General features: G+C 46.8%; 1 protein-coding gene across 2 annotated transcripts in view; it reads right to left on the bottom strand.

Moving 5' to 3' along the window:
• rfwd3 (ring finger and WD repeat domain 3) overlaps nt 1-20,316 on the bottom strand; it is a 63,333-nt gene extending 43,017 nt beyond the window's left edge. Inside the window, exons 1-3 of one of the 2 annotated variants that reach the window (XM_063067396.1) lie at nt 19,694-20,316; nt 18,390-18,741; nt 12,328-12,530 (exon numbers count right to left, since the gene is read on the bottom strand). In XM_063067396.1, coding sequence (XP_062923466.1) covers nt 12,328-12,530; nt 18,390-18,739 — 553 coding nt within the window. In that variant the 5' untranslated portion in view covers nt 18,740-18,741; nt 19,694-20,316. Of the gene's footprint in view, nt 1-12,327; nt 12,531-18,389; nt 18,742-19,553; nt 19,664-19,693 lie in introns of those variants that run through there. The other variant, XM_063067397.1, reaches the window with a different exon arrangement.
• Between the last annotated feature and the right edge of the window lie 5,059 nt (nt 20,317-25,375).

Below are 25,375 nucleotides of genomic sequence, written 5' to 3'. Positions count from 1 at the left end.
GGTTATAAATTAAATCTTAGTAAGAGTGAACTTTTTCCGATTAATAAACATCTTCCCTTATATTATAAATTTCCATTTAAATTGATTAATAATTACCTTTCATATCTTGGGATTAAAATTACTTGTAAACATAAAGATTTATTTAAGACTAACTTTTTACCATTAATAGACCATATTACTCAACTTTCATCTAAATGGTTTCCCTTATATTTAACTTTGATTGGTCGTATTAATGCAGTTAAGATGTTTTTTTTGCCAAAATTTTTATATGTGTTTCAGGCATTACCAATTTTCGTTCCTAAATCTTTTTTTGATAAAGTCGACTCTAAAATTTCTTCATTTATTTGGCAGAATAAGAATCCGAGACTGGGTAAAATACATTTACAGAAAGCTAAGAGAGATGGAGGTTTAGCATTACCTAACTTTAGATTTTATTATTGGGCTATTAATATTCGACATATGAAATTTTGGTTACTTGACCGGGACATACTATCTATTCCTAAATGGGTAGCATTGGAATTACAATCTGTTCAGGGTTATACACTTGGTTCTATTTTAGGTTCATCTCTTCCCTTTGATTCGAAACGCCTTAAGCAGGTCTCTAACCCGATCGTTAAATATGCTTTGCGTATTTGGTTTCAATTCAGAAAATTTTTTGATCTTAATCAATTCGGGTTAGCGATTCCTATTTTAGGTAACATATTTTTTCCTCCCTCTTTTACGGATCGCGCTTTTCAAACTTGGAAGACTAAGGGTATTTTACGGTTTTTGGATTTATTTTTAGATGGTTCCCTTATGTCTTTTGAACAATTATCTAATAAATATAACTTATCAAGAATACATTTTTTTAGATATTTACAAGTTAGAAATTTCTTAAGTACTATACTTTCTTCCTTTCCAATGCTTCCTCCTATATGTATTTTAGATTCGATAATTAACCTTAATCCATGTCAGAAAGGTGCATCGGCTATGATTTATAATATTATTATGAAACTTAGGAAAGCTCCATTTGATAAGATTAGGGTAGATTGGGAACAGGAATTGGGGCTTACCATCTCTGTGGATGATTGGGGGCAGATTTTACAATTAGTTAATACTTCCTCTATTTGTGCTAAACATTCCCTAATTCAATTTAAAGTGGTTCATAGAGCACATATGTCCAAAGATAAGTTAGCGCGTTTTTACACGCATATTAATCCTTTCTGTGATAGATGTTCGGGGCAGATAGCCTCTTTAACTCATATGTTTTGGTCTTGCCCTACTTTGGAAACTTTTTGGAGAGATATTTTCAATATTATTTCTAAGGTATTAAATATAGATATCTCTCCTCACCCTATTACTGCTATCTTTGGACTACCTAAAATTTCTAGTAATCTTTCCCCTTCAGCCCGTAGAATGATTGCATTTCTTACTTTGATGGCGAAAAGATGTATTTTACAACATTGGAAAGAGCTTAATGCTCCAACTACCTTTTTTTGGTTTTCTCAGACGATTTTATGTTTGAATCTGGAGAAAATTAGAAGTAACCTTTATGATTCTTCATTTAAATTTGAACAGATTTGGGGACCTTTTATTCGATATTTTCATTTAATGTAATATTTACCCTTCTTGTTCTTTTTTCACTGTTTTAATGGAGGTCGGGATTGAGGACGTGATTTTAAGTTTAACTTTGTTTGGTTTCAAGTTAGCCCATTGCTTTGCTTTGCTTTTAGTTAGTTGCACGGTGGGTTTTTTTTTGGGGTTTTTTTTTCTTTTTTTTCCATTGATATATATAAAATCTAGTATACTATTATGTTATCTTGGTTTCTTATGCTTAAATTACATTGTAGTATTTTCTTTTTGGTATTGTTATCTTTTGGAATTTTATTATACTTTAACATTGTATTAATGTTTATATGGATTACCTTTTTTGTATACTTACTCAATAAAAAGATTTAAAAAGAAAGAAAAGATATATCCCACCAAGGCTCGATTGACGATATTGCGTAGAAGGACAAAAGTAGGGCATGGGAATACCACCATTTTTATGTTCCTCTCCAGTTCACACAGCATCCTGACTTTGACATCACACTTTTCTTTATTGTTATCGACATAACCAAATACTCCTTACATTATAGTACCACAGCAGAATCTTCATTCTCAACAACAATTTGATTGGGCATTTATTTCCAAAGGGAAATTGTCATTTTAAAGTTCAGACTCGATGCACTGGAGTTGATTTCAAATTGAGTTAGATCGACTTTTGATCGCAAGACAAGCAACTGAGGATTACAATGCAAGGACAATATTAGGATTTATGAAAATAGTCTACATAGAACAAATCTCAAATGCAGTTTGTCAGTCTGCACTTTCAAATACAATGCAAAATGTTATCAATAAATTTCAAAAGGAATGAAGAAGGGGAGAGCAGAACCATCTCCAGTTACACTTGGGAAGGGGTTGGGGGGGCAGGGAGAGCAGAACCATCTCCAGTTATACTTGGGGTGGGGTCGGGGGGGGGAAAGAGGAGAACCATCTCTAGTTATACTTGGGGTGGGGTCAGGGGGACGGCAGAACCATCTCCAGTTATACTTGGGAAGAGATTTGGGGGGCGGGGGGGAGAGAGCAGGACCATCTGCAGTTATACTTGGGAAGGGGTTGGGGGGGAGAGAAGAACCATCTCCAGTTATACTTGGGGTGGGGGGAGAGCAGAAGCATCTCCAGTTATACTTGGGAAGGGGTTGGGGGGGGGGAGAGCAGAACCCATCTCCAGTTATACTTGGGGTGGGGTCGGGGGGGGGTGGAGAGCAGAATCATCTCCAGTTATACTTGCGGAGGGGTCGGGGGGGAGAATAGAACCATCTCCATTTACATTTGGGGAGGTGTGGGGGGGGGAAAGAGCAGAACCATCTCTAGTTGTACTTGGGGAGGGGTGGGGGGGAAAAGCATAACCATCTCCAGTTATACTTGGGGAGGGGTCGGGGGGAAGAGCAGAACCATCTGCAGTTATACTTGGGAGAGGGGAAGCTACAAAGTAGATCATGGCCCGATAATAGCCCAGGGGAAGATAGTGTTATGAGATTACTTGGAACCACGTGAAGTAATGTATTGCGTAAATAAAAATGAACTCAAACACATTAATTCAGGTTAAATGAGGTCAGATCAAAAGCTTAAATACTGAAAAACAAACCAGAGACCTAAAATTTAACTTAAAGGAGGATTTTTTACTGTAGAAATCTACCAAACAAGGTGCTAAAAGGAAAACTTTGGGGTTGGGGGCAATACAATTTAAGGTCAATGCTAGGGTATGCATATCCACTTTTAATGACCCAAATAACTTTGAAATCTTTTTTTTCTGTTGTTCTTTTGATTCTATTGCTTCCACAGGAATGATCCTGCTCAAATCATAAAACAGAAAAGATAGTGCTGGAGGAACTCAGTATGTGAGGCAGCATCAGAACTGAATAAACAGTCAACGTTTTGGTCTGAGACCCTTTTTCAGACTGGGGAGCAAGGGGGAAGACGCCAGAGTGGGAAGTAGAAGAAGGGGGAAGAAGGGAGGGGAAAAGTTACTTCTCCCTCAACTCCATTCAGGGCCCCCAGACAGTTTTTCCAGGTGATGCGACACTTCACCTGTGAAAATGTTGAAAATGCTCATCTACTGTATTCGATGCTCCTGATGCAGCCTCCTCTACATTAGTGAGATCTGATGCAAATTGGGGGACTGCTTTGTTGAGCACCTCTAATCCACTTGCCAAAAGCAGAATTTCCTGGCAGTCAACCATTTTAATTTCTATTCCATTTCCATTCCGAAGTATTGGTCCATGGCCTCCTTTCACCATGATGAGCCCACCCTCAGGATGGAGCAACAACACCTCATATTCCATCTAGGTAGCCTCCAACCCGATTGGATAAAGATCAATTTTTCCCCTCTCCCTTCTCTCTTCTTCTGTTCCCCACTGTGGCCTCTTACCTTTTCTCCTCACCTGGTGCCCCTCCTTTTTCCCTTTCTCCCATGCTTCACTCTCCTCACAGATCATGTCTTGTCCAGTCCTTTACCTTTCCCAACCACCTGGCTTCACCCATCACCTTCTAGCTAGTCCTCCTTCCCCTACCTCCACCTTTTTATTCTGGTGTCTACCCCCTTCCTTTCCAGTCCTGAAGGTCTCAGCCCAAACCATCAACTGTTTATTTATTTCCATGGACACTTCCTGACCTGCTGAGTTTCTCCAGCATTCTGTGTGTGCTGCTCAAATCACCATGCATGTTAAATAGATTAATTATCAAAGAAGTGTTAATAGTGATAACACTTAATAGTTAAAAGTGTTAATATGATGAAATGTTGAGCAGGATAAACAAACATTTGCCACCCTTCCTCAGGCTACGTCCACACTAGACCGGATAATTTCGAAAACGCCGGTTTCGAGTAAAAACGACAGGTGTCTACACTAGGCGTTTTTCAAAATATGTCTGTCCACATTAAAATGGATATTTGGGCAAATCTACTCCTACTGGGCATGCGCAGACACTTCTACAGAAGACAAGCCAAAAGGGAACGGTATAATATTTACATTTCCGCGGTGGCGTTGTGAAAAACTAGAGTTCGAACAACAACAGCGAAAGAAAGTTTTCAACAATGTCTTCGAGGAACACAAAGAAAACCTCCGCTGGAAAAAGCAGACCAGACTTCTTCGTTTAGACAGACAATGAAGTTGAGCTGTTTCTGCGAGTTACAAATGACTACAAAGTCAGCAAAGCAGTGGAGAACGTGGACATGTTTAACTCCAAACAAGCTATTAACGTAGGCAATAAAGTAAGCAACACACGCATGAAGCCATCCTCTACCCAAGATCAACAAGAGAGTGGAATCTTCTGCCGCCAGACCTGCGCAGTTCCGACAATAGTATTTTTAAAGATAGACTCCATCAAATCAATTTAGGGGATCTAGTCAAAAAAGCTCACTTCACAATTTAACTCTCACGCCATTCACACTGACTGCGCGTTATAACAGCTATCCGGCAGTGCTTGCGAAGTACCAAGCAGAAGCAGAAAAAGCATGGTTGTTGTGGTGTTGGCATGTCAGTGTTTTTAAATATCTCCAATTACCCCGTCTACACTACAACGTGCAACAATCGTTTTCAAATTTATACACTCTGGAGTGTTTTATCAAAGCTCCGTTTTCGGGGGATGAAAACACCGTTTCAATGTGGATGGAGGGTCAAAACGAAGAGAAAAAGCTTCGTTTTCAAAATTATCTGGCGTAGTGAGGACGTAGCCTCAGTTTAGGGAAACAGCAACTAGAAATGACCTTGTTCTACTCAACCAAGGTAACATATTTTGACCACCTGCAAGTTTCTCATTCTCCCTTCTCCAATTCAGACAGGAATCCTTGAAGAACAGGCTGATTGGAGAGTGAAAGAGACAAATACAAATATTCTATGAACGTTAGTGCTGCACAGTTCTTCACAGGCACCAAGCAGTGAATAGTTGGAACTAAATGCAGGACTCATTTCCCTTGCAATAAGAAGTAAAATTGATTGATGTTAATGTACAGGGTCTTTCTTTTGTTACATTTAAAATGGCGACTTTGTTATGTTAATCTGGGGAATGTGGCTTTGTTGTGCTTTAACGCTGAAGAGAGTTTGCGCTAGCAGTTTGTTTTACTTTAAATTGAGATAACAGCCTTCTATTAGCCAATGGGTGGTTATGTATCGTTTTGTTTTGGGATACCATGCTGTATGATATGACTGTGGACTGAGTTTTGGCGGGGAGTTGGGGGAGGGACGGGGAGACGGGGAGTCAGAGGAGAGACGGAGAGGACGGCAGACGTGCAGAGAGGCTCCGGTCGATCACTCAGGGTGGTCCCGAGCCGTGAGTCGACGGAATTCGGGTGGTCGTCTGAAGTCGAATTGAGCTCCAACGGTAGCGCGCGAAGAACTTGGACTTTGATAAGTGTTGGCGCCTTTTTTTTTCATTACTTTCCTCTCTGTATCAAATGTATATTAATGTCATAGAATTAGTAATATCTATAAAGTGTATTTGTTAAAATTTACTGGGTGTGCTGGCTGATGATTGATGTTGTGATTGATTCGGGCGGCGACCAACCCTGTGGGGAGTGTTGAAGCAGGTGCTGGGCTGGATTTCCCCGAGACATACACGAGCCAATATAACGGAACGTTACAAGTGGGGGCTACCGTCCTGGATTTGGACTTTTCAGGAAAGTTGTACTTGTCGTTGCGGTAAGTGGTGTGAAGGTGGATCGAGACAAGATTGTAAATTGGTGTGAATTGGAGGAGGTACCGGTGAATCATGCGTGTGTGGTAAGCGGGGTCGATTATCCCATTCCGGTAGAGGTACTGGTGCGAGGGTTGAGTTTGCTTAAAGGTATCGGGCAGGTAGAACTTGTAGCTAGAAGGGGGCGGGGGGAGAGAACTTTCTGAAGACCCTCTCAGTACACCCCGTGTTCCGAGCGGTGTATGAAGGAGTGGGTGACCCCCAGGGGCTGGATCCTGAGTGTAAACGAGGGACGGTGTGGTGCACTCAGGCGAGGCCTAAGGTGATACGGCCAGGGGAGGCTGCATTAGTGATGGGGAACCCCAGATTCCCCGGAGTACTTGCGGGTGAGGCCCTGCTAGTAGACGCCCCCGACGACCTGGAAAGGGAGTCCCGGTTCCCGGCTGGGGCGCTGGTGAGACCTGAATTGCAGAGGCCCTCAGCTGTACAGGCACGGCGGATGGGGGTGATGGTAAGGAACATAATGGAGAGAGAGATCACCTTTAAGCGCGGGATGCCCCTCACGCACTTGTTCCCAGTGACGGTGATGTCCAGCGCCCCCGTGAAGCCCACTGGAGGGAAACTATTGGGAAACGGGGGGCGGCTGATCGAGAAGGCCTTTAATTTTGAAGACTCCCCTGTACCGCCGGCGTATAAGAGCAGGCTGGTGGAGAAGATGCTGAAGCTAGGGGATGTCTTTTCTCAGGGGGAGTTTGATGTAGGATGTTCCAAGAGCACTGGGCACACTATCTGGGTGACAAATGACACCCCGTTTAGGGAGAGGTCGCGGCAGTTGGCCCCAGCAGATGTGGAAGATGTGCGGCAGTTGAAAGATGCAGGGATTATTGCGGAGTCCCGAAGCCCCTATGCGTCCCCCATAGTGGTGGCAAGGAAGAAAAATGGGAAGGTATGCATGTGCATGGACTATAGGACCCTGAACCGCCGCACTGTTCCCGACCAATATACTGTCCCGAGGATGGAAGATGCCTTGGCCTGTTTGAGTGGGGCGCAGTGGTTTAGTGTATTGGATTTGCGGAGTGGGTATTACCAGATTCCGATGAGTGAGACCGATAAAGAGAAGACAGCCTTTATCTGCGCCCTGGGGTTTTTCCAGTTCGAACGAATGCCCCAAGGCATCTCGGGGGCCCCAGCCACCTTCCAGCGGCTCATGGAGCGGACAGTGGGGGACATGAACCTGCTGGAGGTATTGGTGTACCTGGGCGACCTGATAGTGTTTGGATCTACGTTGGAGGAACATGAGGAGCGGCTGCTGAGGGTGCTGAGTCGGCTGAAGGAGGAAGGATTAAAACTTTCTCTGGATAAATGTCAGTTCTGCAAGACGTCAGTCAGTTATGTTGGACACATAATCTCGTGAGATGCAGTGGCCACCGATCCGGGTAAGATAGCCGCAGTCACCACCTGGCCGAGACCTCAGAAGGTGAGCGCCTTACGCTCGTTTTTGGGGTTTTGCGGATATTACCGGCGGTTCCTGAAAGGATATGCGAAAATGAGTCATCCATTGAACCAGCTGCTGTGTGGCTATCCACCTGTGGGGAGGAGGGGGAAGGAAGACCGAGGGTCGGAGGTAGGAGGATACTTGAACCCGGGAGAGCCTTTTGGATTGAGGTGGAATGCTCAATGTGAGGAGGCGTTCCAATCTCTAAAAAGGGCGCTGACGCAGGCCCCAGTGTGGGCATTTGCTGATCCCCGGAAGCCGTATGTTCTACACACTGATGCCAGTCACGACAGTCTGGGGGCTGTTCTGTACCAGGGAAACGGATTGAGGCCGGTGGCGTTTGTCAGTCGGAGTTTGTCGCCATCTGAGAGAAACTATCCCACTCACAAGCTGGAGTTCTTGGCGTTGAAATGGGCGGTGGTGGACAAGTTGAATGACTACCTATATGGGGCCCAGTTTGAGGTGAGAACTGATAACAACCCCCTCACTTATATCCTGACCTCGGCGAAGCTGGATGCTACTGGGCACCGGTGGTTAGCAGCCTTGTCTGCCTATGAGTTCAGCCTGAAGTACGGGCCGGGGAGTCGGAACATCGATGCAGATGCCCTGTCTCGTTGGGCGCATGGCGAGTCGGGCACGGCCGAGGAGTGGAAGAGTGTCCCCGCCCAGGGAGTAAAGGCCATGTGTCAAGTTGGGAGTGACGGGGAAGCAGGAGCCCCGATGGGGCCGGATCGGGCAGTGGATCAATTGGGGGCTGACGATGACGTGCTACCCACTGTTTACTGTAATGTGACTGCTCTGAGGAACAGGCAGCTGCCGGAGCTGAGCCCCCAGGAAGTGGGGGCGGCTCAGTGTGATGACCCGAGCATTGGCACTACCTGGTACGCGGTTGGACAGGGTGATATGGGGCAGGTGGAGAAGGCGAAACATGCCTCAGTGCCCCTACTACTGAAGGAGTGGCCTCGGTTGAAGCTGAAGAACCACGCCCTGTACCGAGTCACGTCGCCTCCGGACCACCCCCGGCGCTGGCAGCTGGTCATGCCGGAGAAGCATCAGAAGTCTGTGCTCCAGGCTCTACATGATGATTCCGGGCACTTAGGGGTAGAGAAGACCTATGGATTAGTCAAGGACCGGTTTTACTGGCCCCGGATGAGGGGGGAGGTGAAAGAATACTGTAAGACCTGTAGCCGTTGCGTCGGGAGGAAGACCCTACCTGCGCAGGCGGCTCCGTTATCCCACTTGCAGAGTGTGGGACCCATGGACCTGGTGTGTATGGATTTCCTGTCTATTGAGCCGGACACCAGCAACACCGCCAATGTCTTGGTCATCACGGATCACTACACTAGATACGTGCAGGCTTTTCCCACTAAGGACCAGAAAGCGACTACAGTGGCAAAGGTGTTATGGGAGAAGTACTTTGTTCATTATGGCCTTCCCCGGCGGATCCACAGTGATCAGGGACGGGACTTCGAGAGCAGGGTTATCCATGAATTGCTGGATATGCTTGGGGTTGAAAAGTCCAGAACCACCCCCTATCACCCGCAGGGTGATCCTCAACCCGGGACGTTTAACCGGAGCACCTTGGAGATTGGACAGAAGAGTAAGTGGAGTCGGCACATTGGCCATTTGGTTCATTGTTACAATTGTACTCACAATGATGCTACGGGGTACTCGCCCTACTATCTGATGTTCGGATGGGAAGCAAGGTTGCCCACTGATCTGTGTTTTGGGACTGAAGCGGGGGAAATACCTTTGAAGCCATATCTGAAGTACGGGTCCAATATGAGGAGAGAGTTGAAAAGGGCGTACGAGTTGGCTGAGGCGGCAGCCACCAAGCAGAACCAGTGGAATAAAAGGAGGTATGATCAGAAGGTAAAGTTCGTCCAGCTATTGCTGGGAGACCGAGTCCTTATCCGGAATTTAGGACTACAGGGTAAGCACAAGTTGGCAGACCGTTGGGCAGCCACCCCCTATGTGGTGGAGAGTCAGATGCCGAATCTCCCGGTTTACCGGGTGAGACCCGAGGACGGGCAGGGCCCTGTCAAGGTACTACATCGGAACCACCTGTTGCCTCTGGGTCGAGAGGTGAAGATGGATCCAGAGCCTGAATGGGAGTTTACTCCTATTACGAGGACTCTGCGAGGGCACGGGGCGAAGGAAGAGCCCGCTGCGAAGAAAATGGCGGGTCCCCACCTCGAGAAGGGTTACGTCATCGGAAGATGATGATTCAGACGTGTGGTACCTGCTTCCGTTCGCTGATTCCCCGGTGCTGGGAGAAGAGACTCCTGGCCCTTCCATCACTGAGTCAGGGGAACTGAGGGAGGGAGTTGCAGAGCTGCCTGTATTACAGCCGAGATTGGGGGAGGAGAGGGTGGAGGCAGAACCCGAGCCAGAGGGCTCACCGGGGCAGAGGGATCCTGGTGAAGGGGAAGGTCCGACAGATAGGCCCGGGGGGGGTCAACTGGGGTGTCTGAACAGGGAGAGTCAGCAGAGGAAGTACAGAGGCCTCAGAGGAGTAGGCATCCCCCGTAAAGACTAACTTATATAGCGCCGGGAGAGCAGGGTGTGATCTCTACTGCTCTGCAATGTCACTGCTTTATGCACCTGGGTTGGGTTTTGTGTTTTACAAGGAGCACTAGTGAACTCTGTTAACATCATGAGGGCATGACTTTTTGTGGTGGGGGGGAAGAGTGTACGGGGTCTTTCTTTTGTTACATTTAAAATGGCGACTTTGTTATGTTAATCTGGGGAATGTGGCTTTGTTGTGCTTTAACGCTGAAGAGAGTTTGCGCCAGCAGTTTGTTTTACTTTAAATTGAGCTAGCAGCCTTCTATTAGCCAATGGGTGGTTATGTATCGTTTTGTTTTGGGATACCATGCTGTATGATATGACTGTGGACGGGGAGTCGGAGAGACGGGGGGGGGGGGGTCGGAGGAGAGACGGGAGACGGGGGGGTAGGAGGAGAGACCCGGGGGGGGGGGGTGTAGGAGGAGAGACCGGGGGCGGGGGGGGGGTAGGAGGAGAGACCGGGGGGGGGGGGGGGAGGAGGAGACCGGGGGGGTCGTCAGAGGAGGAGGAGAGACGGGGGGGTCGGAGGAGGAGGAGAGACGGGGGGGGTCGGAGGAGGAGGAGAGACGGGGGGGTCGGAGGAGGAGGAGAGACGGGGGGGGTCGGAGGAGGAGGAGAGACGGGGGGGTCGGAGGAGGAGGAGAGACGGGGGGGTCGGAGGAGGAGGAGAGACGGGGGGGTCGGAGGAGGAGGAGAGACGGGGGGGTCGGAGGAGGAGGAGAGACGGGGGGGTCGGAGGAGGAGGAGAGACGGGGGGGTCGGAGGAGGAGGAGAGACGGGGGGGTCGGAGGAGGAGGAGAGACGGGGGGGTCGGAGGAGGAGGAGAGACGGGGGGGTCGGAGGAGGAGGAGAGACGGGGGGGTCGGAGGAGGAGGAGAGACGGGGGGGTCGGAGGAGGAGGAGAGACGGGGGGGTCGGAGGAGGAGGAGAGACGGGGGGGTCGGAGGAGGAGGAGAGACGGGGGGGTCGGAGGAGGAGGAGAGACGGGGGGGTCGGAGGAGGAGGAGAGACGGGGGGGTCGGAGGAGGAGGAGAGACGGGGGGGTCGGAGGAGGAGGAGAGACGGGGGGGTCGGAGGAGGAGGAGAGACGGGGGGGTCGGAGGAGGAGGAGAGACGGGGGGGTCGGAGGAGGAGGAGAGACGGGGGGGTCGGAGGAGGAGGAGAGACGGGGGGGTCGGAGGAGGAGGAGAGACGGGGGGGTCGGAGGAGGAGGAGAGACGGGGGGGTCGGAGGAGGAGGAGAGACGGGGGGGTCGGAGGAGGAGGAGAGACGGGGGGGTCGGAGGAGGAGGAGAGACGGGGGGGTCGGAGGAGGAGGAGAGACGGGGGGGTCGGAGGAGGAGGAGAGACGGGGGGGTCGGAGGAGGAGGAGAGACGGGGGGGTCGGAGGAGGAGGAGAGACGGGGGGGTCGGAGGAGGAGGAGAGACGGGGGGGTCGGAGGAGGAGGAGAGACGGGGGGGTCGGAGGAGGAGAGACGGGGGGTCGGAGGAGGAGAGACGGGGGGGGTCGGAGGAGAGACGGGGGGGTCGGAGGAGAGACGGGGGGGTCGGAGGAGAGACGGGGGGGTCGGAGGAGAGACGGGGGGGTCGGAGGAGAGACGGGGGGGTCGGAGGAGAGACGGGGGGGGGGGTCGGAGGAGAGACGAGGAGGACCGCGGATGTGCGGAGAGGCTCCGGTTGATCACTCAGGGTGGTCCCGAGCCGTGAGTCGACGGAATTCGGGTGGTCGTCTGAAGTCGAATTGAGCTCCAACGGTAGCGCGCGAAGAACTTGGACTTTGGACTTTGATAAGTGTTGGTGCCTTTTTTTTTCATTACTTTCCTCTCTGTATCAAATGTATATTAATGTCATAGAATTAGTAATATCTATAAAGTGTATTTGTTAAAATTTACTGGGTGTGCTGGCTGATGATTGATGTTGTGATTGATTCGGGCGGCGACCAACTCTGTGGGGAGTGTTGAAGCAGGTGCTGGGCTGGATTTCGCCGAGACATACACGAGCCAATATAACGGAACATTACATTAACAATGACACCAAAACCTCTCAACTCACCAGAGGTTGCCACAGATTCATTTCCTCCAAAGTCATCCTCGATCTCTGTGCTGCTACCACTCTCCTCTGATTCACTGAGATCAGTGCTCTGATCAGTGCTTGAATCTTCACTGCTCACATCATCTGCTCCATATTGTGCAAGCCCGTCTGTTGCTGTGCGCTGTTGGGTATTAACCCGAAAGTAGTTATCCAGAGCCCCAGACCTGGAGGGGGAGATGGGGGGGGGGGGAAAATCGCACATGTAAATTTTATTCCCAGTCATCAAATGTCAGAATATTGGAGTCAAATGTCAAAGACAAATAAAAAGGATTTCAAATCCAAATCTCTCTCCTTCAAATCAGAGCATTTTTCTTAAGCTCTCCTGCTGAGAGCAAAATCTTGGTCACCATGGAGCAGCTGAGGCAGTGACATCAGCAGTCAGTAGTACTGATCTTCTTCAACAAGGTTATGCCTTAGGAAAATTTAATGTCAAATGAAATTACAGAGATAGGTTAGAGAAGTGTGCTTCCTCAGAAGTAGCTTATCAATAAAATTTGTTTGCAGAATAAAACAAAATGGATTAATCCATTATTGCTGGACAGACAAGCAGTGCATTACATGTTGGGATAGCCCACCACGGGAGCAATTAATTATCAGGTAGCCAAAAACTGAATTCAAGCAGGCAATCAAAATAATTAGATTGCAGCCTACATAAACTACCAGCACTCATATTCTATCTTGCACCACATACCCATATCTTGTTCTGACACTGGAGGGTCAGCATTGTTTCATCCAGGACGACTCCTGCTAACTTCAACATTTATCAGAATAAACAGCATGGAAATCGTGTTTTGCTCCATCTCACCATGCCAACCACACATTTAAGCTAGTCATAGAAAAGTACAGAACAGAAACACATCCTTCGTCCCACCTAGCCCATGCCACAACCATTTAAACTGCCTACGCACATCGACCGGCACTGGAACCATAGCCCTCCATACCACTACCATCCATGAACCTCTTCAAACTTCGCTTACCCAATGTTAAAAGCAAGCTTGTGTGCACCACTTGTGCTGGCACCTTGTTCCACAATCTCACAACCCGCTGAGTGAAGTTTCCCCCTCATGTTCTCCATAAATTTTTCACATTTCACCCTTAACCCATGACCTCCAGATGTAGCCCCACACAAACTCAGTGGAAAAAACCTGCTTGCATCTACCCTAAATGTATACCCCTCAATTTTGTATACCTCTATCAAATCTCCGCTTAATCTTCTACATTGAGGAATAAACTCAATCTTTCCATACAACTCAGATCCTCCAGACCCAGCAACATCCTTGTAGATTTTTCCTCTGCACTCTTTCAATCTTATTTACATCTTTTCTGTAGGTAGGTGATCAAAACTGCACACAATACTCCAAATCAGGCCTCACCAACATCTTATACAGCTTCAAAATAACATCGATCTCCTGTATTCCATACTTTGATTTATGAAGGCCAATATGCCAAAAGCTTTATGACCCCGTCTACCTGTGACGCCACTTCAACTAATTATGGACCTTTATTCCTAGATCCCTTGTTCTACCACATTCCTCAGTGCCCTACTGTTCAGTGTATACCCTAACTTGGTTGGTCCTACCAAAGTGCAACACTTCGCACTTGTTTGCATTAAATTCCATCTGCCATTTTCTAGCCCATTTTTCCAACTGATGCAGATCCCTCTATAAGCCATGACAGCCTTCCACACTGCCACTACACCACCCCGGCCCCCCCAATCTTGGTGTCATCTGCAAATTTGCTGATCCTGTTAATCACATCATCCAGATCACTGATATAGATGACAAACATCAACAGACCAAGCACCGATCCCTGCAGCACATCATTAATCACAGACCTCCGTTCAGAGAGGTAACCATCTACTATCACTCTCTGGCTTCTCCCACAAAGCCAATGGTAAATTCAATTTATCACCTCATCTTGAAGTGTAGTTCAAGAATACAATTGCCAGATCCTTTCTGATACCATCAAAATTGGCCTTTGTCCAGTTTGGAATCTCAACCCACAGAGCAGACTAGTGGATCACTAGATGCAGATACATGAGTGTACTCACTGTACACCCATGATTGTGTAGCCAAGTTTCCATCAACCTCAATATATAAGTTTGCTGATGACACAACAATTGTAGGCCATATCTCGGGTAACGATGAGTTTGAGTAGAGAGGAAATTAAGAACCTGGTGGCATGGTGCAAAGACAATAACCTATCCCTCAATGTCAGCAAGACGAAGGAATTGGTTGTTGACTTCAGAAGGAGTAGCGGACCGCACAACCTAATTTACATCAGTGGTGCGCAAGTGGAACAGGTCAAAAGCTTTAAGTTCCTCGGGGTCAATATCACAAATGACCTGACTTGGTCCCACCAAGCAGAGTTCACTGCCAAGAAGGCCCACCAGCGCCTTTACTTCCTGAGAAAGCTAAAGAAATTTGGCCTGTCCCTTAAAACCCTCACTAATTTTTATAGATGCACCGTAGAAAGCATTCTTCTAGGGTGCATCACAACCTGGTATGGAAGTTGTCCCATTCAAGACTGGAAGAAGCTGCAGAAGATTGTGAACACAGCACAGCACATCACACAAACCAATCTTCCATACGTGGAATCACTGTACACCGCACACTGTCGGAGCACTGCTGCCAGGATAATCAAGGACACGACCCACCCAGCCAGCACACTTTTTGTCCCTCTTGCCTCTGGGAGAAGGCTCAGGAGCTTGAAGACTCATACGGCCAGATTTGGGAACAGCTTCTTTCCAACTGTGATAAGACTGCTGAACGGATCCTAACCCGGATCTGGGCCGTACCCTCTTAAATATCCAGACCTGCCTCTCGGTTTTTTTTGCACTATCTTACTTTTCCTTTTCTATTTTCTATTTATGATTTATAATTTAAATTTTTAATATTTACTATCAATTTGTAATCCAGGGAGCGCGAAGCACAGAATCAAATATCGCTGTGATGATTGTACGCTCTAGTATCAATTGTTTGGCGACAATAAAGTAAAGATTTCTCATACATAAGCTTCTGTCGCCAGTCCTGTCTCATTCCCTAATAGCAGATCAAGTATCTCATTGGGTCTTCTCCATGATAAAGGAAACTTTTCTGAACACACTTGATTAACTCTATTCCACCTACAAACCCCATTTCCAGAAAAGTTGGGATATTTTCCAAAATGCAATAAAAACAAAATTCTGTGATATGTTAATTCACATGAACCTTTATTTAACTGACAAAAGTACAAAGAAAAGATTTTCAATAGAGTTACTGACCAACTTAATTGTATTTTGTAAACATACACAAATTTAGAATTTGATGGCTGCAACATACTCAACGAAAGTTGGGATAGAGGCATGTTTACCATTCTGTTACATCACCTTTCCTTTTAATAACACTTTTTAATCATTTTGGAAATGAGGATACTAATTCTAGTAGATTTGCAATTGGAAATTTTGTCCATTCTTGCTTGATATAAGACTACAGCTGCTCAACAGTCTGTGGTCTCCGATGTCTGATTCTCCTCTTCATGATGTGCCATACATTTTCAATAGGAGATAGATCTGGACTGGCAGCAGGCCAATTGTTGTAGCCCATGCAGAATGTGGTCTGGCATTGTCCTGCTGAAATAAGCATGGACGTCCCGGAAAGAGACGTCGCCTTGATGGCAACATACGTCTCTCTAAAGTCCTAATATACGCCTCAGAGTCAATGGTACCTTCACGTACATGCAACTCACCCATGCCGTGGGCACTGATACACCCCCATACCATCACAGATGCTGGCTTTTGCACCTTTCGCTCATAACAATCTGGATGGTCGTTTTCATCTTTGGCACGGAGAACTCGACGCCCTTTTTTTTTGAAAACTAGCTGAAATGAGGACTCATCTGACCACAGCACACAGTTCCACAGTCTTTCGGTCCATCTGAGATGAGCTCAGGCCCAGAGAACTCGCTGGCGTTTCTGCACAGAGTTGATGTATGGTTTCCTCCTTGCGTAATACAGTTTCAAGTTGCATTTCTGGATGCAGCGTCGGACTGTGTTGAGTGACAATGGTTTTCCGAAGTACTCCCGAGCCCAGGTGGCTATAATTGTCACAGTAGCATGACGGTTTCTTAGGCAGTGCCGCCTGAGGGCTCGAAGATCATGCGCATTCAGCAGTGGTTTCCGACCTTGCCCTTTACGCACTGAGATGTCTCTGAATCTTTTCACAATATTATGTACTGTAGATATTGAAAGACCTAAATTCTCTGCAATCTTGCGTTGAGAAATGTTCCTTTTGAACGGACTAACAACTCTCTCACGAATTTTGGCACAAAGGGGTCAGCCACCACCCATCCTTGTTTGCAAAGACTGAGCCTTTGATGGCCGCTACTTTTATACCCAGTCATGATACCTCACCTGCTACCAATTAGCCTGCTTAATGTGGAGTCTTCCAAACTGGTGTTACTTGAATATTCTGTGCACTTTTCAATCTTATTTTAACTCTGTCCCAACTTTTGTTGAGTGTGTTGCAGCCATCAAATTCTAAATTTGTGTATGTTTAGAAAATATAATAAGTTGGTCAGTAAAACTATTGAAAATCTTTTCTTTGTACTTTTGTCAGTTAAATAAAGGTTCACGTGAATTAACATATAACAGATTTTTGTTTTTATTGCATTTTGGAAAATATCCCAACTTTTCTGGAAATGGGGTTTGTAGTTCTTTCACAGTATAGGAGGCCCAATCAATATGAGGAAAGTTAAAAATCACCTAATGTTTCTTGCAAGTTTGCAATCTCTCTACAAATTTGTTCTTCTAAATCCCTCCAACTATTGGGTGGTCTCTAATATACTCCATTAACGTGGTCATACCTTTTTTATTTCTCAGTTCCACACATAATCTCACCAGATGAATACTCCAGTACCATTTTCCCTGACCTGTAACGTTACCCCTCCCCTTTAATCCCTCCCACTCTGTTGCGTCTAAAACAACGGAACTCGGGCAAGCTAAGGTGCCAGTCCTGCCCCTCCTGCACCAAGTCACACTAATGGTTACAATATCACAATTCCATGCTCTGAGCTCATCTGCCTTTCCTACGATACTTCTTACATTGAAATATACGCAGCTCAGGACACCAGTCACACAATGGTCAACCCCTTGATTCCTGACTTTGTCTGAGGTCTTACCGACATCTATCTCCACAGCCTCTCCACTCTCTGTTCTGGCATTCTGGTTTCCATTCCCATTGCAGCTCTAGTGTAAACCCCACTGTGCAGCACGAGCAAACCTACCGCTAGGATAATAGTCAGGTATAAGTCATCTCTCTGTACAGGTCCCACCTTCCCCGGAAGGGAGCCCAATGATCCAAAACTCTGACCCTCTCACTCCTACACCAACTCCTTAGCCAGGTGTTAAACTGTATAAGCTTCCTATTTCTGGCCTCAAGCACATGCCACGGGTGGCAATCCTAAGATCACAATGCTGGAGGTCCTGTCCTTTAACTTAACACCCAACTCTTTTGCAGAATGTTGTCACTCTTCCTACCCATGTCATTGGTACCTACTTGTCTGCATTTGGACGCACCCAACTGCGATCTGAGCCCTACCTTTCAGCCACTATCTCAAACTCCCATTAGACCAGCATCGACAAAATTCCAAAGGTGGAAGGTTATCAGACGTGTTACTGTATTATTTGATGATGGTAGAGTTCAGCAATGTGACAATGCAGCACAATAGAGGAGCAAAACTGAAAAAAAAATGTGGAATTCAGGTGTTGTTCACCATCCATAAATGGACAGCTGTAAATTTGCAGAGTTCCAAATTTACAGAAGAAAACACTTTTACAACACCAACAGTCCTTTAAATCAAACCACAGTTGTGTCAGAACAGATCTGAGTAAGAAAATAACATTAGGAGTACAATTAAAAACATTGGTATAGAGTCCTGCAGAAGGCCAAAATAAATATGATTAATTCTAAGTCCAAGCTTCTTAATGCTTGAAAAGTTAAGCCACAGCCATTAGATTCTCAATGCTTTGTGGCTACAGGAGTTACCTGGATGAAGCTGACCTCTGAGAAGTACTCGCACTTGATTGGCGACGACTATGCCTCCTGAACTGTCTACGTTGCTGACTAGGTCTCTGCCCAAGTGAAAAATGCTGGGCTACTGTTCTCAGTGCACCTTGCAGCCTTTGAAGTTCCTCAGTTAGTAATGCTGCTTCCAGCCCACCACGATGAGAACTTGGAGGGACTGCTGGTAAGGGCAGCTCTCTCAGCTGCTCACCGCCAGGATTATCATCAGTGCTTGGTCCTGTTGAGCTTGAAGCTGGGTCACGAAATATTAACTGCGAGGAAACAGCTTCTTCCTCTGCCTGCATAACAACATCAATTAATTCTTGAGCCATTCCTAGGAAAGAGAGGAACAAATGCTGTCAAAAAGAAATGAATACATTATATATTTAAAATAATGAACTCCCAGTGTAGGTAATCAGAAATGTGGAAATAAGTACAAAAATGATTTAATAAGAATGCAAGAGCAAAGGCTTCTGAGGGACAGACGAGGGCAACAAGAATGTGAGAGATATAAAGGGCTAAAGTGCGGTGAAAGTAAAGGGAGAACCACCATGAAAGGAGATACAAGAGACTGCAGGTTCACAAAGTGCTGAAGGAACTCAACTGGTCAAGCAGCATCTCTGAAGGGAAATTCACAGTCAGCGTTTGGGGATCAGACCTTTCATTTGAACTGGAAAGATAAGAGAGCCAGCATAAAAAGGTTGGGAGGAATGAATCCACTTTCCTAAAAAGGTGGAGGGGAGGTAAAAAAAAACAGATGCAACAAAACTGAAACAATTACAGAAAGTGCTGGAAATAGTCAAGGCACATCTGTGGAAAGAGAAGCAGAATTAACACTTTCGTCAGAAATCGGGGATTGGAGCAAGGAATAAAGGATAATGAGTAAAAACAAAACAAAAGCGGGTGTGCAAGTGAGAGGGCAAGAGGAGCGAGGAGAACCGGGAGAGAGAAGTTGGTGCTGGTTGGTGAAGGAAAATTGAAAACGGCTAGGAAAGGGGAGAGGGAGAAGCTGGAGCAGCGCCAGGACGGACACGGAAGGGATCAGAGTGCCAGGTATAACGAGAAGCCATCGGGCTCTCGCCAGGGACTGTTAGATATTGTGTCCATCTGCATTCCAGCATGGCGCCACACCGCCGCCGGACCCACCGGCCAAGGCCTGGGCCACCGGGAAAGCCGCTCTCCCGGCTCGGACTGCTGCAAATCCAGACCGGAACCCCACCGTCAACTCTACGTATTTACGAGGATGCGAAACCCCGGTAACGTTACTCTCCAGACCGAACGCTTACCAAAAAGGGCACAGGCCCACAGCCTATAATTCGCCCCCGTCCTTCTCGGCTTCTAACTGAAAAATCCGCGCCACTCACAGGGCCGCTCGATGCTCCTCCTAATTTACAACGAGAGCCAATAAGCGGGCGAATATGCATGCCAATCATCTTCAATTGTCCAATCAATCCGGAAAGCGACATGTCAATCAATAGCATTTGCTGCAGGGCCACGGACGGTGGCGGTTGGATTTCTACGAATTCGGGACAGTGTCAATGTATTAGGCCTGCAGACTCAGAGCCGTGGTTCCAAATTCCCAGCCACCATGGTCATCTGCTGAGAAGTTTATGACTGGTGTGAGATCAGGATGGAATCTGATATTGATCCTATCCGCCTTTTTTCCTTCACTGTTTGGACTCAAACACAAGACTGGAAAGAGTGTTGTTTTTCTGTCTCACTAGTCCATGCTGACGTTTAAGTTCAAATTAACTATATTATCAAAGTACATAGATGTCACCATTTACAACCCGGAGATAAATTTTCTTGCGGGCAGTCACAGTAAATACAATAGAATCAGTGAAAGACTGCGTCCAACAGGACACACAATCGACCAATGTGTAAAAGGAAACCAACTGTGCAAATGCAATAATAATAATAATAATAATAATAATAATGAATAAATAAATAATAAATATCGAGAACACGAGATGAAGAGTCCTTGAAAGTGAGTCATCAGAACAGGGCGAGTGAATTATCCCTGCTGGTTCATGAGCCTGATGGTTGAGGGATAATAACTGTTCCTGAATCTGGTGGGGCTGATCCTGAGGCTCCTGTACCTTCTTCCCGATGGCGGCAGCAAGAGGAGAGCCTGGCCTGCGAGGTGGGGGAGGTGTGGTTCCTTGATGATGGATGCTGCTTTCCTGCCATAGGGCGCCGTGTAGGTGTGCTCAATGGTGGGGAGGCTTTACCCAAACTTCTTTCTAATTTTTTTGTAGCTGCACCGACCAACCATTGCTCTGAGCAGGAAATGTTTACACTGCCTGTAAACTGCACCGAACTGCACTAAAATGTTTTCAGTTTAATTATTTCTTTGTAAAATGCATACTACGAATATTTAAAATGAAAATTGAAAAATCATGTGATTTTATTTATTAACTGAAGGGTATAATGAAACAGTACAACAAAGAAAAGCTTTCACATTTCGTAAACTTTCTCGTGCCGCTTTCAATTCCAGTTACGCGGCAACAAAGGCTATGTGCGTGGGAGCGTTTCAGTTACTGCACGGCCGCACACCCCCACAGTTTAATGAGAACTGTGCCTTCACCCGTAATGGTCTAGGCAGCATCCACTACTTTTTGTAGCCCTTTCTGTTCAAAGGCATTGGTGTTTCCAAACCAGGCCATGATTAAACCATTCTCCAACATACATCTATAGAAGTTAGTCGAAGTTTTAGATGAGAGGTCATATTCGGATATATCCATCTTATCAATCTGATAGCAGGCGTCTTCTAAATTCAATTTGGATTTACTCAAACTATTTAGCATTCCTTAAAGATTTTCTGGATTGAAGATTCAAGTTAATCATGTGTACGTTGAAACAAACCAGAAAGTAAACCCCACCCCCCATTATCCTAATTAGTATTAGCTTACTTTTAATAACGCTCACATCACAACACTTCTCCCCCTTTAAAATCCAACATCCCCCAAGTGTAAAAAAACTAGGAAATAAAAGCAGTGGTGTTATTAACTTGCGTACCCCTGAAAACTTATACTAGTATTTCAGCACCAGCTTACCAATACAAAACATCTGGAAAATGTGACAGATTCAACATTCAATCTAACAACAACAAAAAAGAGCTATCCCGTCAAAGATTCAGTCTGTCAGGAGGTTTACGAGTGTGTTGTGATCTGCGTACTACCCCCGATGACCCAGCAGGCACCACTGGTGAGGGTGTTTTGGGTGGGTCTGGTGTTGGGGGCCTGAGAGGGGTCTGTGTGTCTGCGTGAGAATGTCCATCCTCCTCAGGGGACCCCGACCCCTCTGCCAGCATCTCACCCTCTGGCAAAATCACTGGTGGACATGCTTCCACCGTAGTCTGTCTCACAAATGGAAACTCCATGGAACTGTCCGCCTCTGAGCCGGTATCATGACGCAGGCGCACATGGTCCTGATGTCTGCGGAAAACACGCCCATCAGTCAGCTTAACAACATAGGAGACGGGACCACTCTGCTTAAGAATAACCCCAGGCAGCCATTGCTGATTTTTTCTCACATAGACATTGTCATCCGGATTTATCTGCCTCCTCGAGCATGTTGATCATGTTCCTCCTTCTGCTTTTCCTGCTTTCTCTCCACTTTCGCCTTCATGTCCGGGCGCAGCAGGTCCAATCTTGACTTGGGCCTACGCCCCATCAGCATCTCTGCGAGAGTGCGGGCAGTCGTAGTCTGTGGCGTGAGGCGGTATTTAAACAGGAAACGTGAAAGCCGAATGCTAAGGGAGTCCCCTGTCATCCGCTTCAGGCCGTCCTTCACTGTCTGAACAGCCCGCTCAGCCAAACCATTTGAGGCTGGGTGGAAAGGGGCCATCCGGATGTGATGAATGCCATTCTGCTGCATGAACTCACTGAACAGCTCACTGGTGCACATCGGGCCATTATCAGTGACCAGAGTGTCAGGCAACCCGTGGACTGCAAACACTTGCCTGAGTTTGTCTATGGTTGAGGGGGCTGTGATGTTGCTCATGATCTGAGCTTCAATCCATTTCGAATGCGCTTCTACCATTACAAGAAACATCTACCCCATAAAAGGGCCAGCAAAGTCCAAATGTAGCCTAGATCAGGGATGGTCTGGCCACTCCCATGGGTGCAAAGGAGCTGGTGGTGGCATATTCTCATTAGTCTGACATTGCGTGCGTGATTTTACCTTGTTCTCCAGATCCTGATCCATTCCTGGCCACCAGACGAGGATCTTGCAAGGCTTTTCATTCGAGACACCCCTGGGTGAGTCTCATGAATTTCCTCCACAATCTGTGAACGGCCAGGGGGAGGCATGATGACCCTCGCCCCCCAGAAAATGCAGCCATCCTGCAGATCGAGTTCTGTCTTGCGTTTGGCATAAGGCCTCAGTTCCTCTCCTTCCACGACTCTGGGCCAACCTTGTAAAAGAAAAGTCTTGACTTGGGACAGGACTGGGTCCCTCTCTGTCCACTGCTTGATCTAGGTCGTCTTTACTGGTGTCTCTGACAGCCTCTCCAATGAAAACACAGTCTCTGGAGGTGTCTCAGGTAAAGGTAGTCGACTCAGTGCATTGGCGTTTGCATTATCCCCACCCGCTCTATACACTATAATGTACTGGTAGGCTGACAATGTAAGAGCCCAAGGCTGTTTCCTCGCTGAGGCTAGCAGTGGGATGCATCTAGTCTCACTGAACAGGCTCATCAGTGGTTTATGGTCTGTATAAATTGTAAATACACATCCATAAAGTACTGATGCAAGTGCTTGACCGCAAATACAATGGCCAGACCTTCTTTGTCCAGCTGTGAATATCTCTTCTCAGCAGCTGTCAGGGTACGTGAAGCAAAACCAAAAGGCTTCTCTGAATGGTCCTCCATTACATGTGAGAGAACTGCCCCAACTCCATAGGGCAGGGGTGGTGCTAAGGTGGTGCTAGCTGGGGCTATAGCCCCAGCAGAAATTGCAATAGCACCACCAAGAAATTAACTGCAGCTGCTTTGCTTTCTCTGCATAGTTTTGAATACAGCTTGTTTCTCCAGTTGATCTAGAGAAACAGCGCCCCCAACTACCATAGCACCCACACAGCAATAAAGTTATAAACTCTGTCAGATCCACTCGACACTTCTGCTTAGTCGTTCGTTGTCAATGTCTTGCCGTTGCTGTCCTCAGATCAGTTAAGCCGATCTAAGGTCACTTCAGATGGTGATGTCACTCACTTTCACCCATGCGAGAGATTGACAGTATACGTCCAGGCACAGATCCATGGTCTCGCGAGACTAACGGGTGCCGCGCGCGCACGCACACACACACACACACACACACACACACACACACACATACAGGTATTGTGCTTTTAGCTCTTACAAGCGAGCGTGGGCCTGGCACGTGCATTATTTTGGCCGGCGTGAAAAATGGATCGATTTTTAGTGAGAAAACGACCTCATCCAGAGGGATCAGTGGTGTCTCAGCCTGAGCCTGTCTGAATTGAAAGTGACATGCAGAAAGAAGTAAGTGGGGATGAGGGCGACAGCAGTTCATTGAAGGAGTGTGAGGGCGAAGTAGAGGAACAAGAAGTGGAGCGGGATTTGGAAGAGAACGTGGATGAAGCCGCTCTTAGTGCGAGTGGGAATAATATTAGCGATGTTAGCCAGCAGCCTGAGGAAGGACCCTGTCGGCCAGCATTGAAAAAGTACCCTTCACAACAGTTTGGCAATCAGCAAAGGAGGATTCGTGGCTGGTTTGACCTGTACTCCTGGCTGGAATATTCAATCACAAAAGATGCTACATTCTGCTTCGCATGCAGGCATTTCCTGTGTGGAGGATATAGGTTCCATTCTGAGTCTACCTTCACTGTCACCGGTTACCGCAACTGGCGGAAAGCTACAACAGCTTTCAAAACCCACCACGTAAGTGCAGCTCATAAGTTTGCTATGGAGGCATGGGCCAAATTCAGACTGAGAAAACAAGATGGTTCAAGATTGGGAAATGTGCTTGATAAAGGACATGCAAAGATTGTCCAAGAAAATCGTGAGTATATGACAGCTGTGGTTGAGATTCTACGCTATACTGCGTGCCAAGGCATTGCCCAACAAGGATACCGGGATAATGATGGATCTGGCAATAGAGGAAACTTTTCTGAGTTGCTCAGTGTAATTGGGAAGTTTGATAAGACTGTAGCTAAAAAAAAGAGGGAAATCCTGGAAATGCAAAAAACACCCATCACGATATCCAAAATGAAATTATGGGTATTATGGCAGACATGGTCAGACGTCAAATAAGTGCAGAAATCAAGGAGGCTGGATATTTTGCCATCATGGTGAATGAAAGTAAAGTCTTGAGTAAAAAGGAGCAAATATTAGTGGTGGTGCAGTATTTAAATAACGAAACAGTGCTTGAAGAATTCTTGCACTTCACTCCAGCAGAAGGGTTGGACGCAGAGTCGCTTCTTAAAAGCATTGAACAGACACTCGCCCAGTGTGTTATTGATAAGAACGCGTGTATAGGTCAGTGTCATGATGGGGCGGCACTGATGTCCAGGTGCAATAACGGGATACAAGAGAGGTTCAAGAAAGACGTCCTGCAGGCGTTATACATACACTGCCGTGCTCACAGACTTAACCTTGTTTTAGTGGATGTTGTGAGCAATGTACAGCAAGCAGGTGAGTGTTTTGAAACTGTGCAGCTGCTTTACAACTTCTTTTCAAACTCTGTTGCCCATGATCTTTTCATGAAGAAACAGAGAGAACTGGAATCAACTGCACAGCCCATGGAGTTGAAGAAATTGTCAGATACATGCTGGGCATGGCAGTATACAGCTTTGTGGGCTATAAGGAAATCACTCCCTGCCATTCTAGCTACACTACAGGACATTATGGGTCAACCAAATGCACGGAGGAAAACGGAGGCCAGAACTGTAAATGGACTGATTGACTTTACTTCTCACTCTGTTTGAGGATTTATTCCGAATCACCA

Source organism: Mobula hypostoma, chromosome 14, assembly GCF_963921235.1.
Source record: "Mobula hypostoma chromosome 14, sMobHyp1.1, whole genome shotgun sequence".
Taxonomy (NCBI): domain Eukaryota; kingdom Metazoa; phylum Chordata; class Chondrichthyes; order Myliobatiformes; family Myliobatidae; genus Mobula; species Mobula hypostoma.
Note: the sequence above shows the minus strand (reverse complement) of the source record. Positions and strands in the feature narration are given on the sequence as shown.